The sequence below is a fragment of the Hypanus sabinus genome, chromosome 12 (assembly GCF_030144855.1).
Source record: "Hypanus sabinus isolate sHypSab1 chromosome 12, sHypSab1.hap1, whole genome shotgun sequence".
Lineage (NCBI taxonomy): Eukaryota > Metazoa > Chordata > Chondrichthyes > Myliobatiformes > Dasyatidae > Hypanus > Hypanus sabinus.
In genome coordinates, this window is record NC_082717.1 from 14,316,338 (window position 1) to 14,335,124 (window position 18,787).

The window sequence follows — 18,787 nt, forward strand, 5'->3', positions numbered from 1 at the left end:
TAAAAATAAACATCCACCAAAAGGACCTCCCTGAATAGAAAGATGACTACAATAGCCGAAGGTTACAGACTACAGATTAGTTTTATTGTCACATAGAGTCGTAGAAAAGCACAGCACAGAAACAGGCCATTCAGTCCATCTAGTCTGTGCCAAGCCATTTAAACCATGTGCTACCATTGACCTGCACCGGGACCATAGCCCTCCATACCCCTAACATCCAGGTACCTATCCAAACTTCGCTTGGACGTTGAAATCGAGCTTGCATGCACCACTTGTGCTGGCAGCTCATTCCACACTCTCACAACCCTCTGAGTGAAGAAGTTTCCCCTCGTATTCCAATTAAACCTTTGACTTGAAACCCATGACCTCCAGTTGTAGTCCCAGCCAACCTCAATGGAAAGATGAATGAAACCTCAAAACCAAGGAACCACCTGCGACTTCTTGGAGTATGATAATCCAGACATGATACAATGGGGACTGCATTGTACCAGGGCAGAGTATCCTGATGGAATGAGAAGAAGCTGACAGCTTTTTGAGAGTCTAGAGTGGTGCATATGCAGATCCTCAGAGTTAACCTTTCAGCCTCACTTCAACCCCTACCACATTCGACCATTTACCTGTGAGTACCTTGGTGCAGAACCAATAATTTACCTTTCAAACCCACTTCCACACAAAGACCACAGGAAATGCTTGTTAAATGAGTACAGGAAAATAGCAGCTTAGTGGTTTGACATTATGGCATAACTGTCATCCAGCTAATCTTACTTCTGTAATCCTTTCCTTAAAAAACCTATTTCAACGTGTTTGGTCAATCGCCTTTTCATTACACTTGTTGTGACATCTTCATGGTCTGTTCTCAGACTAACAAATAATGATACCAAAAGCACACAACCTGGTCGAGCCACTAATGTGTGTATCGTCAAATAAAGTTACTGAGGAAAGCATAAAGATTCTCCACATCTCCGCCTTCTCTGTAATTGATTTAGTAGAGTCCCGCAGGATCTATTCCAGTTGGTCCAGGTGTTACAGTGAATGGTGCACATTTCATTGCAGCTAGCTGACCCTAACATGTGTTATCAATTATTAAGTCTCAGATTTGCTCATGGTCTTCATTCCAGAACACTATGAAGTAATGTAACACATATGCCATTTCCTGAATACTCCCCATGATATTTTACCTGTGGGTAACTTGGACTTGTCTCCTCTTTAACATTCCCACAACTTCCTCAGTAGCTATAAGATTTCTCAGGATCCCCACTGCTGCTGTCAATGGTCTTTCCCTTCATTTTCATCACCTTTTTAATTAGCTTTTTAGTCATCTTCCACTAGTAGTAGGGTGTAACTTCCAATCCCATGTGCACCTTCATCTTTTAACTAGAAGTTATATCTAGACTACAACTACAACCCAAGGTCAGGGTTTAAGGGTGAAAGGTGAAAAGTTTAAGGGGAACTTGAAGGGAAACATCTTCACTCAGAGTGTGAAACGAGTTGGCAGCGCAAGTGTGCACGTGAGATCGATTTCAATACTTAAACGAAGTTTGGATAGGTATATGGATTGCAGGGTATGGAAGACTATGGTCCCGGTGCAGGTCAATGGGAGTAGACAGTTTATATGGTTCAGTACAGACTAGATTGGCAGAAGGGCCTGTTTCTGTGCTGTACTTTTCTATAACTCTATTATAATCTTTCCTTGCCCTGGGGAGTTTCTTGATGGGGTAGACTTGGAAGTAGACATCATGAATAAGAACAAGTCAGATTCAGATTCAGGCAACACACACAAAATGCTGGAGGAACTCAGAAAGCCAGGCAGTACCTATGGGGAAAAGCACAGTTGACATTATAGAAACATAGGAACATAGAAAATAGGTGCAGGAGTAGGCCATTCGGCCCTTCGAGCCTGCACCGCCATTCAGCATGATCATGGCTGATCATCCAACTCAGAACCCTGTACCTGCTTTCTCTCCATACCCCCTGATCCCTTTAGCCGCAAGGGCCATATCTAACTTCCTCTTAAATATAGCCAATGAACCGGCCTCAACTGTTTCCTGTGGCAGAGAATTCCACAGATTCACCACCCTCTGTGTGAAGAAGTTTTTCCTCATCTCGGTCCTAAAAGGCTTCCCCTTTTATCCTTAAACTGTGACCCCTCATTCTGGACTTCCCCAACGTTGGAAACAATCTTCCTGCATCTAGCCTGTCCAATCCCTTTAGAATTTTATATGTTTCAAAAAGATCCCCCCTCAATCTTCTAAATTCCAGTGAGTATAAGCCTAGTCGATCCAGTCTTTCTTCATATGAAAGTCCTGCCATCCCAGGAATCAATCTGGTGAACCTTCTTTGTACTCCCTCTATGGTAAGAATGTCTTTCCTCAGATTAGGGGACCAAAACTGCACACAATACTCCAGGTGCGGTCTCACCAAGACCTTGTACAACTGCAGTAGAACCTCCCTGCTCCTGTACTCGAATCCTTTTGCTATGAATGCCAACATACCATTTGCCTTTTTCACCGCCTGCTGTACCTGCATGCCCACTTTCAATGACTGGTGTACAATGACACCCAGGTCTCATTGCAACTCCCCTTTTCCTAGTTGGCCACCATTCAGATAATAATCTGCTTTCCTGTTCTTGCAACCAAAGTGGATAACCTCACATTTATCCACATTAAACTGCATCTGCCATGAATTTGCCCACTCAACTAACCTATCCAAGTCACCCTGCATCCTCTTAGCATCCTCCTCACAGCTAACACCGCCGCCCAGCTTCGTGTCATCCGCAAACTTGGAGATGCTGCATTTAATTCCCTCATCTAAATTATTAATATATATTGTAAACAACTGGGGTTTTTTGGACTAAGATACTTCGGCAGGACAGGGTCTTGGCCCGAAACGTCGACTGTATTATTTTCCTGGCTTGCTGTATTCCTCCGGCATTTTATGTGTGTTGCTCGGATTTCCAGCATCTGCAAATTTCCTCTTGTTTTAGATTCAGATTCATTTCGTTCTCAAAGGTCCATCGAAACATACAGTGAGATGCGTTGAGATGCAAAATTCAAGTTTGGAAATAACTTGGAAAATGTCTAGCTTCGGATGGGTGGGTTGAGTTGTTCTCTGATCTTGACAATTCATCTGCAAATGTTTCATTCCCATATGAGGAGACATCCTCAGTGTGCTGTTGATTGTTCCTCAGTGATTCAGGCACAGCTTCTTACCCTCTGCCATTGATTTCTGAATGGACATTCAACCCATGAACACTACCTCACTTATTTCTGCTTTTGCGCTATTTTTAATTTAAATATTCAATATACATATATGTACTTACTGTAATTCATTTTTTCCCTATATTATCATGTATGTTTATTCCAGGGATGAAGGAGTTAACCAATGAGGAGAGATTGAGTCACCTGGGACTATACTCTCTGGAGTTTAGAAGAATGAGAGGGGATCTTATAGAAACATACAAAATTTTGAAAGGGATAGATAAGATAGAAGTAGGAAAGTTGTTTCCATTGGTAGGTGAGACTGGAACAAGAGGACATTGCCTCAAGATTCAGGGGAGAAGATTTAGGATGAAGATAAGGAGAAACTGTTTTTCTCAGAGAGTGGTGTACCTGTGGAATTCTCTGCCCAGGGAAGCAGTTGAGGCTTCCTCACTAAATATATTTAAGAAACATTTAGATAGGTTTTTACATAATAAGGGAATTAAGGGTTATGGGGAAAAGGCAGGTAGATGGAGCTGAGTTTATGGACAGATCAGCCATAATCTTATTGAATGGTGGGGCAGGCCCAATGGGCCGGATGGCCTACTCCTGCTCCTATTTCTTATCTTCTTACGTATTTCATTATACTGCAGTGTAATACATAATTTTACGCACATGGCGGTGATATTAAACTTGATTCTGACTCTGATTGTGGTGTGTCCTCCAGATGCTTGGCCTTTAGATTCTTTTCAATCAGCTGACTGGTCCGCATCTCGGAAATGTATATAAATCAACAGCGTGCTGTCTCCTCACAAGTGAATTAATTGCCAAGATCAGAGAACAACTCAACCCAAGCAGACGTAAGTTTATTTTTCACGTGTACATTGAAACGTACAGTGAAATGAGGTGTTTATTTATTGAGATACAGCCTGGAATGGGCTCTTCCAGCCCTTTAAGCCACACCGCCCAGCAGCCCCCTGATTTAACACTAGCTGAATCGTAGGACAATTAACCTACCAACCGGTACGTCTTTGGATGTGGGAAGAACCTGGTGCTTCTGGAGGAAACCCACACAGTTACGGGAGAACATATAAATTACTTACAGATAACAGTGGGAATTGAACCCGAGTCGCTGGTACTGTAAAGTGTTGTGCTAACCACTATGTTACCGTACCACTAATTGTGTTAACAGCTATCATAACAAACCAACATGTCATGCCCATCAGGTTACTCATTAAAATTCATGCTATTTTCCAAAATTCACCTAAAGAATACAAAAGAGCATAGAATTTGAAGCATGGTCAATTTAAAATTCCCTACCATTTTGTGTGTGTGTGTGTGTTGACATGCCTGTCCTAGGCAGGTGGGTGAGATCCAACAGCCAGGAGGGTGGCACGTGGAGAGCGAAGGGCGTAACAGTGTCATGGTCATCCACTGAAACCAAGGAAGACCACAGTTTGTGGCATTTGTTCATACCACCGGACCCGAACTTCTGAGGTTGAGAGGGTGGAACTGCCCCAGTGCAACGGCTTTTACATTTTAAGAACTCCTCCACAGAGGTTTCCTGTCATCGCCGGACACGATGGACAGCCACCACTCTTTTGTGTCAATTCGATTCCCAGTGCACAAGAAGTACGCAGCCTTGTGAGAGAGGAGAGGAGAGGTGAGAGGTGAAAGGTGAGAGGGGAAGGACTGAGAGGCCTGAGTGGAAACCTGCTCACTCAGAGGATCGTACCCAAATGGAACGAGCTGACAGGGGAAGCTGTATAGGCAAGCATGGTTACATCTAAAGGACAGTACTTGGATAGAAAAGCTGTAAAGGAATATTGGCTAAACATAGGCATTTGGGACCTGCTCAGATACACACCTCGGTGGGTCAGGACAAGACGCTGTGTAAATCCATGGCTCTATAACCACAAGCCAGGGAAAAATCAGTCAGAAATGGGAGTTTTATTAACAGCGTTCATTTGTATCCCTTCATGTAGGGCCTTAAGGTCAGCCAGCACTTTGGGATACAACAACAACACTGGCACTTTCAGACAAAATTTATCCTTAATTTACTAAAGAATAGGTTGCTGTAGCCAAATGTAACAAGGAAATATTTTCATCTAATCATTCAAAACTTAAAGTTTGTTTGCTCCTAAAACAGATTGACAACTCTGAGCTAACATATTTACTTCTAGCAATAAAATCATTTTCAGCCAGATGAATCACATTTTTATCAAGTCTCCCAGTCTTGAACATATCAAAGACTATATTTTAAGGGGAAATTATTTTGAAATTGACAAGCGGCCAGAACCACATTGGTATCTGCCAGCAGCTCCCCCAGTTCCCTGGCATTTTCAATTTAATAAGCCGCAGTCTGATCATCTGAGAATTGCTGAACTCAAAGATAACTGCTAAACCGGATTCTCTCACTCACACTGCAGCTGCAGATAGAGCAAGGCAGGCAATGAAATGCCAAACACTATCTGCGGCCGCAAGCCCAAGATTAACTTCTGCTGAACTGTAAGCAACCCAGCAAAGAGACGTTTTTCTTCCCAAGAGCTGGTGAAATTCTCGATCAGCCCTATGTCCTGTGTGGTGGGGCAGACTGCTTTGGATGTGATGAATGGAGTCTGACATCACGAACAAGTACGTTCCTGGTCTCAGCTCCACTGATCTCCCACCTGAGTAGATTTCAGACAGGGTAATGCCTATCCAGCATCCGGGATCTCTAGGACACACCTGGACTACAGCTATGCTAAAATGCACACAACGGGACATTGCCCAATGACCAAATTCAGCACCAGGTTTTAGGAACCTCACAGGGCCACTGTACTTACAGGAATTTAGAAGATGGTGGGGGGACCTCATAGAAACCTATTGGATATTAAAAGGGATGTAGAGAGAATGGGAGAGTCAAGGAACAGAGGGCATAGCCTCAGAATACAATGATGTCTCTTTAGAACAGAGAAGAGGAGAAATATCTTTAGCTTGAAACAGAGCCATATGCCTTCTTCCCCATCCTATTTACATGCGACACCATTTTCAGGAAAATATGGACTTGAATGCTAAGGTCCTTCTGTTCATCAACATTCGTTAGCATTCTGACATTTAAATGCCATCACAACGAAGGCACAACAGCGCCTCTACTTTCATAGCAATTTCTATGGATGCACAGTGGAGAATACCAATGTCTGGGAACAGAAAGGTCGACAAAAGGTGGCAGATACGGCCCAGTCCGACATAGGCAAAACCTACCCCAGCACTAAGCACATTTACAAAGAGCACTGCCGCAAGGAAGCAGCATCCATCCTCAAGGCCCCCCACCATCCAGGCCATGCTCTAATCTCATTACTACTGTCAGGCAAGAGGTACAGGAGCCTTTAGTTCCACATTACCAGGATCTGGAACAGTTATTACCCTTCAACCATCAGGCTCCCGAACCATCATGGATAACTTCACTCACCTCAACTTTGAATTCAATTCACAACCTATAGACTTACGTTCAAGGACTCTACCAGTCATGTTTTCAATATTATATATTTACTGTTTTTATTACTTGCATGATTAGTCTTCTTTTGCGCATTAGTTGTTTGTCAGTATAGTTTTTCATGAATTCTTTATTTTCCTGTCATGCCTGCAAGAAAATTCAAAGATTCAAAGTGCATTTATTATCAAGGAATGTATAAATTACCCAACCTTGAGATTTGTTTGCTTACAGACAGCTGAAAGAACCCAGTTAAAGAGAAAAAAAATTAAAAGACCAACACCATGCGCAAGAGAGAAGGGGGAAAAAAAACAAATCCTGCAAACAATTGAAGTAGATAGCAACATTCTGAACCAAATTCTCCTCAGACCTGAACCCTGGAGCAGCCTGGAGAAGGCCCAAAGCCTCAAAGTCCAGCCCAAAACCGCTCTCAAACTCTTCACATCAGATGAGCAAAATGGCTAATACAAGGGGCCATAATCTTAAGGTGATTGGAGTAAAGTTTAGGAGCCATATCAGAAGCATTTTATTATATACTGAGAGTAGTGGGTGTGTAGAAAGCCCTGCCAGGGGTGGTGGTAGAGGCAGATACATTAGGTACATTTAAGAGACTTTTAAATGGGCACATGGATGATTGAAAATGGAGGGTTCTGAGGGAGGGAGGGTTAGATTGATCTTAGAGTAGGTTGTTTAGCACAGCATTGTGGGCTGAAGGGCCTGTATTGTGCTGTAGGTTTTCCATGTTCTATAATGTCGACACAACATCATGAGCCAAAGGGTCTGCACTGTACTGTGCTATAACGTTTTATGTTCTACTGTATGTGATAAGAACTTTAATGTGGTGCAAATTAAGTGCCAGGAAGTCAGTATGCAGTTGTCTATCTCAAGACAAGGTGCTGGAAACGAATCCTGAGGATCTGGAATTTAATCTCAAAATCGACTGCTAAAATTCATTTCAAAACTTCATAGAAGACTGCAGACTTTTGACCATTTAATTCTGCTTCATCTCTAGGTCAAAGGAAAGCCTTCTATTTATAAAGTCCTCTTCATGATCACGGGTTATCCCCTGAGGCTTCAGAGCTAACATAGATTTTTTAAAAAGGGTTCTTCATTGTTGAAAATTCCATGATGTTAACATATTGGACGACCTGACCTGGGACCAGCACATAACAAAGGCAAGACAACACCTCTATTTTCCTCAAAGTTAGCAAAATGTTCAGCACGTCTCCAAAAACTTTGACAAACTTCTATAGATGCACAGTGGAGAGTATCCTAACTGGTTGCTTCATGGTATGGAAACACCAATGTCCAGGAAGGGAACAGGTCACCGAAAGGGGTATAAACAGCCCAGACCATCATAGACAAAGTTCTCCCCACCACTGAGTACACTCACATGGAGCACTGCCAAGAGAAAGCAGCATCCATCATCAAAGAGCCCACCATCCAGCCAATGCCCTCTTCCATCCATTGGTCAGGAGGTACAGGAGCTATAATTCCCAAACCACCAGCTTCAGGAACAGTTTTTACCCTTCAACCATCAGACTCCTGAACGGATAACTTCACTCACCATTGCTCTGAACTGATTCCACACCCTACAGACTCACTTTCAAGGACTCTTTACAACTCATGTTCTCAGTATAAGTTTTTATTTGCACAGTTTCCCTTCTTTGTGCAGATTATATTTAGTTTTTCATTAAATTCAATTCCATTTCTTTTTTCGCCTGTGAGTGCGTGCAAGGAAATGAATCTCAGGGTAGCATATGGCAACATATCCATACTTCGATAATAACCTTACTTTGAACTTTGACGTAGGAAACACACCAGCAACATTTTTCATAGTCAAGCAGTGAGACAACCTCTTCTATTTGGTTCTGTTGGTTGGGAGGCAAACACTGACACTGGGGAGAACACCCCTATAACAGAACCATTTGCTGGGAGAGAGAAATCAAAACAGATGTGTTTTTAAAAACTGAGTTCCAAGTTTTTTCATATAGAGTTAGTGGAGACATTAAAAACATTGCTTGAGGCCATTTTCACTCATCATCTACATAGCTGGTGTGTCATTTTAATTTGTCGCACATCAAAACATTCCGCAAGGCCGGAAAATTCTAATACCACACCGAAGCCAGCTTCGTTTCTGCTGAATCGAGGCTGGTCCAAACAGATTGGTTTGCAGGCCCTCGGTGGGAACCGGTGTGGGGAGGCTGCCTTCAGATCAACTTTGGAAGTCAAGGGCTAAGTTGAGAAATGTGGTTGCAGAGGGAAGATTATAAAACGTCTTCATTCTCATTGACAACAAATCACCAAAGGAAATGTGACCTTGATAGAAACAGGGGCGGATGGGAGTTACCAGAGGACGTGCGTGGAATAAAGAAAAAGAAGAAAAATCTTCTTGTTCTCGTAGACATAAGAAAACAGTTGAACGAAATGACTTGGCTGCAGCTTGCAATCTGCTTTTAATATATTAATCCCCAGCTGTGAGGTTGTAGTTTAGCAGCAGAATGGATGAGGTCAATCCCTAGCTCTCTGCACTACACTTACAAATACACCAGGAATTAAACCGTGCTTTAGCAAGGATAATGTGGAAGTCATTTGGGGATTTTAAAATCCTTTCAGTTCTCTTTGTCTGAACAAGACAGTATGCAGGCGGTGTTGACAGCAAGACTGAGTGGCTGGTAACTGACCACTAACTCGTCTGCCTGTTGCACTTTGAACTTTCTTCTTACACGTGTTCAAAAGTAGAGCATCTGGAAAATAACCAATTCTCCCCTCCAATAATGCGTTAGTTTTTGAAACGATGAATGAAACAGTTGTCAGTACTCCGGTGTGTTTCAAGACTCAAGATAAAAGGTTATTTATCACATATACATCAAAAACATACAGTGAAGTGTGTCTTTTGCAGTAATAACCTACACACCCGAGGGTGTGCTGGTGGGGTAGGTAGCCTGCAAATATTGCCACATATTCCAGCACCAACATACAGTATGTGCAAAAGTCTTAGGCACATATATATAGCTAAGATGCCTAAAACATTTATTTACACAGCATTGTTATGTATTTCACTGTACTGCTGCAAAAAAACCCCACAAATTTCATGAAGTGTGAGTGATGATAAACCTGATTCTGATATGGGTCTCTATTGTGGACTGAGAGGGGGAAGGAGGCAGGGAGAGGGGAATTATGGTTGGGAAAAAAGGAAGGGAGAGGGGAGGGAGCGTGAAGCACCAGAGATACATTCTGTAATGATCAATAAACCAATTGTTTGGAATCAAATGTCATTGCCTAGTGTCTCAGGGCTGAGTGTGTCTGTACCCGCGCCACCCCGCCCCCCACACACACTCACAGCACTCCGTCTCTGAACCACACTCCTCCCACGGTGCTCCACCCTCGCCACTCCCAATATCCTTTGCTCCTGCCAGATTTACAAACTCACTCTCCGCTTGACTTAATGTTGATTTTTGGTTGAGTCAAGTTTAAGTTTGGTTGAGTCAAGAACCTCTGTTCTGAAAGATCACCCCTCAATTTTGAGGCTGTGCCCTCTAGTTCTGGATACCCCCGCCATAGAAAACATCCTCTCCACATCCACCTCTCTAGTCCTTTCAATATGCACAAGTACGGTGAGGTAGAGGTGATGTGAAAAACCCGCTTGCAGCAAAATCACAGAGGCGTAGATTCAGATGACAAGACACAAAAGTTGTTAACAGTATTGTGCAAAAGTCTTACCTTAGGTACAAATACTCTGTGTGTGTGTATATATACCATAAGGCCTTAGGAGCAGAATTAGGCCATTCAGCCCATTGAGTCTGCTCCACCACTTTATCATGGCTGATATCCCAGATTCCATTCAGCCCCATACACCTGTCCTCTCCACATATTTCTTGATGCCCCAATCAATCAGGAAACTCTCAACTTCTGCTATGACTATATCAACGGACTTGGCCTCCTCCACAGTCTGTAGCAGAGAATTCCACAGATTCACTACTCTCTGGCTGAAAAAATTCCTCCTTACCTCTGTTCTGAAAGATCACCCCTCAATTTTGAGGCTGTGCCCTCTAGTTCTGGATACCCCCGCCATAGAAAACATCCTCTCCACATCCACCTCTCTAGTCCTTTCAATATTCAGTAGGTTTCAGTGAGATCCCCACGCATTCTTCTAAATTCCAGTGAGTACAGACCCAAAGCTGCCAAACACTTCTCATATGTTAACCCCTTCATTCCCAGAATCATCCTCATGAACCTCCTCTCTCAAATGACAATACATTCTTTTTCCTTGGCTTTGTATTCTATTTCCCTTGAAGTATTACCAACATTGGATTTGCCTTCTTTACCACAGATACAACCTGTGAATTAAACTTCTGGGAGTCTTTCACAACTCTAAAGTGCTGTTGCAACTCTGATGTTTGCATTTCCCCCCCATTTAGATAATAGTCTGCACTACTAAACCTTTTAACAAAATGCATGACCATACATTTCCCAACACTATTCCATCTGCCACTTATTTGCCCATTCTTCCAAATTCTCTAAGTCCAGCTGCAATCGTATTGCTTCCTCAGCACTAGCTACCCCTCCACGTACCTTCGTATCACCTGCAAACTTTTCTACAAAGCCATCAGTTCAACTATCTAAATTATTGACAAACAATGTGAAAAGTAGTGGTCCCAATATTGACCACTAGTCACTGGCAGCCAACCAGAGAGAGATGATAAGAAGCGAGAGAGATGATAGGGAGCGAGAGAGAGCCATGCCTCCCAGCAATCCCTCAATTTGATCCTAGCCTAATCGGGTCAATTTACAATGGCCATCTCTACTGTGGATGAGGTTGGGAAGGGGGCAGGGAGAAGGGGAGGGAACAGGAAGCACCATGAAGATATTCTGTAATTATCGATAAAGCAATTTTTTTGGAATCTATTGACCTTGCCTGGTGTCTCAGGGCTGGGTGTGTCTGCACCCATGTCACCACTCCCACAGCACTGCTTCTCTGCTGCCTGTCCCACACCCCTCTTATAACACTGCATCCTCATCCTTTGCTCCTGTCAGATTTACCATCTCATTCTCCACTCCGCATCAACAAATGCAGTTTAAATTATTCATCAGTTACACAAGACCATGAAGGAAAAGGACTATGGAAAACTAGACATCAGAGCAAACAGAAAACATAACAGGAGTGGTTTGTCGTGTTTTGTTGCTGAGGTTCGTTTAGAGTGAGGTGTGCACCCTAGAGCTGGTTCAAGCACCTGATAGTTATAGGAAAGTAGCTGTTCTTGAACAGGTGCTCTGGGACTTCGGGTTCTATACGTACTGTTTGATGGTACTGAGAAACGAGTGCATGACCTAGCTGGTGGGGAATCATTGCAAATAGCCCATAAGTGGCATTACAAAGATGACACAACTTTCTTTGGAGCTTGCGTAGATTCAGCATGTCATCTAGACCTTTGACAAACTTCTACAGATGCACAGTGGAGAGTATCCTGACCATGGCCTGGTACAGAGATATCAATGCTCAGGAATGGAAAGTGGTTGATACAGCCCCATCTGTCACAGGCAAAGCTATCCCCACCACTGAGCACAGCTACAAGAAAGTAGCATCCGTCATCAAGGATCCCACCTTCCAGGCCACATTGTCTTCTCACTAGCACCATCAGGCAGAAGGCACCTGAACCAGCGTGGATAACTTCACTCACGTCAAATCTGAGCCAATTCCATAACCTACAGACTCACTTTCAATCACTTAATAAGTCATGTTCTCAGTGTTATTTATTATGTTTTTATTGGCACAATTTGTAATATTTTGCATATTGGGTGTTTGTCAGTCTTCGTTTATATATAGCTTTCTGAAGTTCTATTGTTTTTCTGTATTTTCCTCTAAATGCCTGCAAGAAAATGAATCCCAGGGTTGTATAAGGTGACATATATGTACTTTGAAAATAAATTCACTTTGACTTTGATAAATACCACTGTCTTGAACCAGCATCTCATATAGATACTTCTACCAGAGAATGCCAAGGATAAATTCCCTCTATTCAATACCGGAATCGCATCTACCGTAGAGAGCGGATTAGGTCTAAAGTTAAAGCAACTAATTGCAGGACCCTCCCAAAATTGCACCATAATAACAGTGACTACCCTCAGTGGCTCAGTAGAGTAGCAGTTAGCACATCGGGGTTCAATTCCTGCTGCTGCCTGATCCATATCGACACTAGCAGGGCAGTGTAGCGGTTAACTAACGCTTTACTGTGCCTGCGATCAGGATTCAATTCCCGCCGTGGTCTGTAAGGAGTTTGAACTTTCTCCCCATGACTACATGGGTTACCTCCGAGTGCTCTAGTATCCCCCCACAGTCCAAAGATGGTGCTATAGTTATTGAGCTGTGGGCGTGCTGGAAGTGTGGGAACACTTGCAGGCTGCCCAGCGCAATCCTCACTGATTTGATTTGACATAAACAATGTATTTCACTGTATGTTTCAATGTGCATGCTGCAAATAAATCTAACTTAATCTAACCTAATCTTATCTAATCCATCAGTAATACTTCACTTTGCATTCTGTTATTGTTTCCCCTTGTAGTAGCTCAATGCACTGTATGGATGGCATGCATGACAAAGTGTTTCCCCGTAGGTCTGTACATCGCTATGAGCAATTTACCGTTTTAAAAGGAAGACAAGTAAAAGCTGAGCTAGACACGAGAGGAGAGTTGGAACAGGCTGGTGCATTCAAATTTTGCAGTGAGGCCAAGGAAAACTAACACACTTTGTAAAAGGCACAGCTCATAAATACAGCTCATAAAGTTATCTCCTATTAAATATTGACTCACTCCAGCGAATGCCTCCTCTGTGCTCTGCCTCTTTAAAGCAGGTGATATTGGTAATGCTCAGAAACAAATCTACCTCTCCCAGGATTAGTTCAGTTTCAAATGGCACTGGAGAACCTCCGTGATTTCCGGACGGTGTCTAATGAGACCAGGATAGCAACTAACTACTTTGTTAAATGAAACAGTCTGGCAAACGATCATCACAAGTAATCATCTGTAACTTCCCTTTTGACTTATTGGCAATTTAACATGGCAGAACCGAGGAAGACCAAGGCAGCGGGCCCGTTGCCGAGGGTGTGGAAGAGTGTGAGAGGTTGGGCACAGGCCAAATTGAATCGAAGCCATGGAGTCCTGGCCCCAGAGGGTAACACGATGTTCAGATGGAGAATTACAGGCTGAATCAAAGCGGCGAGGTCCAGCGTTTCCAAGCGGCAGAGCCCATTGCTCAGACGGAGAGTTAAGCGCCGGGCCGGATTGAAAAGGTCAAGGTGTTGGGGCCTGAGGCAAGGTACAGGCTGATTAAAAATCTGCTCCAAGATGTTAATTTGGCTCTGCACTGAACTATGGGTCTTGGACTCTCTCGGAGACTTCAGTTCAGAATGCTTAAGGGCATGATGTTTTATTTTATTCTCTACACGTTGGGTGTTAGACGGTCTTTCATATATATGGGGTTTACTTTTGGGTTTCTTGCTTTCGTGGCTGCCTGTTAGCAGACGGATCTTAATGTTGTATAATGTATACTTACTTTGATAATAAATGTACTTTGAACTTTGATTAGTAATGGCTGACACCAGCTCTGGGAATTCCAGATGAGGTGGGAAGGCTGAAGGTCACCAGCTTCCTATGGCAGGTGCTGCTAATGGAGAAGAGCTCATACACCTGTGGTAAATGACAGCCCTTCAATGGAAGGCATCCCACAGACTTCCATGAAGAGCTTTGATACGCTAATCTCCAATGAGATATCACCACTTGACAGTAGGCCATTCTTTGAGACAAGTGGGCTTTGGGATGGTTCATCAGGCTACTTCCAATCAGCATTAGGTAGATGAAAGAAATGGAATTCAGCCCTACTTATGAGAGAAAGAAAGACTTAACCCTTTCAGGATGGCCCAAAGCATGTTACGGTCATGGAGTGGTTTTAAAGTCTTTCCTGAGGATCGTCACCATGTCGTGGAGGAAAGGTTTGTGAGTTCCTGAGGCCCTGAGGAACTCAGAAGCCTGAGAAGACCAAGGATAATTTCCCTGTATTCAATACTGGAATCCCCTTCTACCGCAGAGAGCAGATAAAGTTGAAATATAATGTCTCATCTAATTGCAGGACCCTCCCAACTTGTACTGGAGGTTTCATTGAGGGCACAAGTGAACAATTTGTGACGAATGCAGATATGCAGATGCTGTCTGGAGTTTCACCAGCTGCCACTTATCCGGTCACCCTTGGCAATAAGGTTCCAGACAAAGAGCGATCCAACCAAGACCTCAGTGGTGGAGCTGGCGGAGGATGAAGACACATCACTAGGGCAGTGAAGGTGGAGGAAGACTGCAGCGGTGAAGGATCCCCAGCCATCTTGTCCTGTAACCGGACCCTGACCCTGTACTATCAAGGACCTTGCGGTGGCTCCCTGTGCATCAGCCTCCCCACATTAATCAAAGTTACGCACAGGCGTTCTCCATGAAGAGAATTCACCTGAGCATCTTGGATATGTGGATGCCAGATCAGCTTCTACAGCCAGCTGAATTCCCACCAATAGGACACCCCTCATCACACTCGGCTCAACTGATCGCAGCACTACTAGCTTTAAAGTGTTGATGAGCAAAGATTTTTGCAGCTCTTTAAAACACTGGTTAGACCACACTTGGAATATTACAAATACTCGGTTCCAGTCGCCTCATTATGGAAAGGGTGTGGAAGTTTTAGAGAGGCTGCAGAGGAGATTTACCACAGTGTGGTCTGGATTATAGAGCCTGCTTTATGAGGAAAGGTTGTGTGAGCTAGTACTTTTCCCTTTGGAATGAAGGAGGAAGAGAAGTGACTTGATAGAGGTACATTAGATGCTAGAGTCATAGATAGAGTAGACAGCGGCACCTTTTCCCCAGGGTGGCTGGCAATGGTTAATATGAGAAGGTATAATTTTAGGGTGATTGGGGAAACTATAGGGGGTATGTCAAGGGTGGTGGGTGCCTGGAATGTGCTGCGGGGGTGATGGTAGAGGCAGCTATATTAGACAATAGACAGTAGGTGCAGGAGTAGGCCATTCGGCCCTTCGAGCCAGCTCCGCTATTCAATGTGATCATGGCTGATCATTCACAATCAGTACCCCGTTCCTGCCCTCTCCCCAAATCCCTTGACTCTCCTATCTTTAAGAGCTCTATCTAACTCCTTCTTAAAAGCATCCAGAGAATTGGCCTCCACTGCCTTCTGAGGCAGAGCATTCCACAGATCCACAACTCTCTGGGTGAAAAAGTTTCTCCTGAACTCCGTTCTAAATGGCCTACCCCTTATTCTTAAACTGTGGCCTCTGGTTCTGGACTCCCGCAACATTGGGAACACATTTCCTGTCTCTAGCATGTCCAATCCCTTAATAATCTTATATGTTTCAATCAGATCTCCTCTCATCCTTCTAAATTCCAGTGAACTTTCAAGAGGCTCCAGCACATGAATGAAAGGAAAATGGAGAGCAATCTAAGCGGGAAGCATTAGGTTGATCCTGGAGTAGGCTAGCATGTCTATACAACATTGTGGGCTGAAGGGCCTGTACTGTACTCTACTGCTCTATGCTTTAGGCTCCAACACAGTAGTCAATTAGCGCACAGTAAGATCCCTCATACAGATGACAGTGCACACAAAATAGCCCAAACAGTGTGGTAATGCTGCATTTGTCTTTTTCTGTCTGTACAGAAAACGCAAACACGTTAATGATAGGAAGCCCAATGTATTATGTTTATACGATAATTACCAGAGCAGAATTGTAATATCCATGATGAAAACCACACATAGAACTCTGCAAACAAGCAGTTTTGACAAGTCTTCTCCTCCGCCCCCGTAATACATTGATTGTTGTATGTCCCGCAGGAAACGGAGTCACCCAAATAGATTTTGCTCAATCTAACTATTATCTACATCATAGTCTCTGTCAGAAAATAAAAATCAAATTTCATGACATATGCAAGCGATGATAAACCTGATTCTGATTCAGGTCTCTATTGTGGACTGAGAGTGGGAAAGGGACAGGAAGAGGGGAATCACGGTTGGGAGAGGGAAGGGGGCAGGGAGTACCAGAGAGACATTCTGTAATGATCAATAAACCAATTGTTTGGAATCAAATGACCTTATCTGGTGTCACAGGGCTTGGCGTATTTGCACCCATGCCCACCTCATCCCTGGCACTGCTTCTCTGCCACCTGTCACACAGCCCTCCCGCAGCACCTCACCCGCGCCATTCCCAACATCCTTTGCCCCGCCATATTTACAAACTCACCCTCTGCTCCACATTGACAAGTAGAGTACAAAAGTTGTGCAAAGGTCCTCAGGACCTTAGTTGTATGCGAATGTGCCCAAGACTTTTGCACAGTACCGTAGGCGAATGGCTAGATTACCTAGAAGCAGATGGGTATGGACCAAGAGCTAGGTCAACTGAGTAATGCAGATGGGTAGTTGACAGAGATATGGCAGGCGAAAGCATCTGCCTCCCTATTGTAAGACCCTTCAATTCTATGTGAAAGGCAGGTAAATATCCCAGTGAAGAGGCAATATAACTCACTATATCACTGAACAGCTTGTGGCAGGGAATCTACTGAACAATGACAGATTTTGACAAAGGAAACTGAGGAAAAACAAAGCCTTTGTCAAGTGGGTTAAGAACCAAAGATCACTGATTTTACATTTTTGTCTAAAATTCCAAAGGGGAGTGCAATATTATTTTTAGACACAGTTGTTGAGAGATCTGGAACAAAATATGGTGTGGAGTTTTGAATGTGAATTGGATGGGTCTGACTAGCTGAGGACATTGCACGGTTAAGGATGAAAAGCTATGGGACCAGCATAATCACTCTGACTGTTAGATGCGTCAAACATCTCGCTATTATGTTGCAAGTTTCAATGATTCTCACCCTCTGGAGAGCCTCAGTTCACTAAACTCATTTCACAACACACCCTGACATACTAATTCCACCGCTCTGCTGCCTCTCAGATGGAGCACGATCAGCCTGCTTATAAGCTTCAAGGTTCAAGGGAATTTATTATCAAAGTATACATGCAATACACAACCCTGAGATTTGTCTTCTCCACTCAGCCATGAAACAAAGTAAAACCGTGGTGGCTGTTCAAAGAAAAACATCAACACCCCCCCACCCCCACCATCTCACATAAAAACGAATTGCTCAAACGGCAACAAGAACATCATACCCCGCCTTACGCTAAAATTTTTAAAAAAAGGCAACAGGAACTAAATCCACCCCCCACACAGACAAACAACAAATTGTACAGACAACAAGAAAGAATAAGTGAAAACATAGAATATAAAGACATAAAAGTGAAAGAGTTCAATTTGAACGACAGTCCAACCCATAATTTGCAGAACTTCGGTTAACTGTGCTCATTGGCGGTTTTAACAAGGAATTCATTACCAGGAAGTAAGGAACAGAAGCTGCTCTTAGAAGGTGACTTACTTTAATTGAAATCACTGATTTTTCATTGCCTTGTATCGTTCTACAGGTAGATATTACGAAGGGTCATTAAAATTGCTTGTCATTTACGTAGCGACGCAAGAGCTTGCAATAACAAATCGAGCTGCTGGAGGAATTCAGCAAGTCAGACATCATTTGTTAAGGGAAATGGGAAATTGATATCTTGGGTCGAGTCAATATGAAGGGTCTTGATTTGGAACATGGACTATCTATCTTCCTCCTGAGATGCTGCCTGACCCACTGAGTTCAAATAGTAGCTCATTTTTAGATCATTATATGGAAGTCAAATTAAAATTATATTCCTCAGCTGAAGCAATCATAAAGCAAGGAGCAGGGTCACAACTCTAATCCCCCAGTGAAAACAGTTCTGACACAGTCCTATCGCTAATCATTTTCGTTATGTGCTATGTTGTATGACGTGGGCGATCGTGGTCTTCCATCTGTCTTTAATCTGAGAAGTTCTAATAAGCTCTTCAAAACTTTTGCCTGTCCATCCCTTGATATAACATGAATGTCATGCACTGTCGACCACGACGTTTTCTTCCATTAATTTTTCCCGTCTCTGCAAGATGTTCGAGCTTTTCTTTCCTCAGTACCTGTCCTAGAATTTCCAGCTGCCGCTTCCTGA

At 43.3% G+C, this 18,787-nt stretch overlaps 1 protein-coding gene across 6 annotated transcripts in view; it reads right to left on the reverse strand.

Moving 5' to 3' along the window:
- The window catches only part of smyd3 (SET and MYND domain containing 3), a 990,938-nt gene that overhangs the window by 349,048 nt on the left and 623,103 nt on the right, over nt 1-18,787 (reverse strand). The window contains exon 2 of one of the 6 annotated variants that reach the window (XM_059985570.1): nt 6,746-6,819. The exons of 4 other annotated variants lie outside the window; for them this stretch is intronic. Coding sequence is in view for 1 of the 2 variants with exons in the window: in XM_059985567.1 (XP_059841550.1) it covers nt 6,742-6,795 (54 nt within the window). In the remaining variant the exon portion in view is untranslated. Of the gene's footprint in view, nt 1-6,741; nt 6,820-18,787 lie in introns of all 6 variants that reach the window. One more of the 6 variants, XM_059985567.1, reaches the window with a different exon arrangement.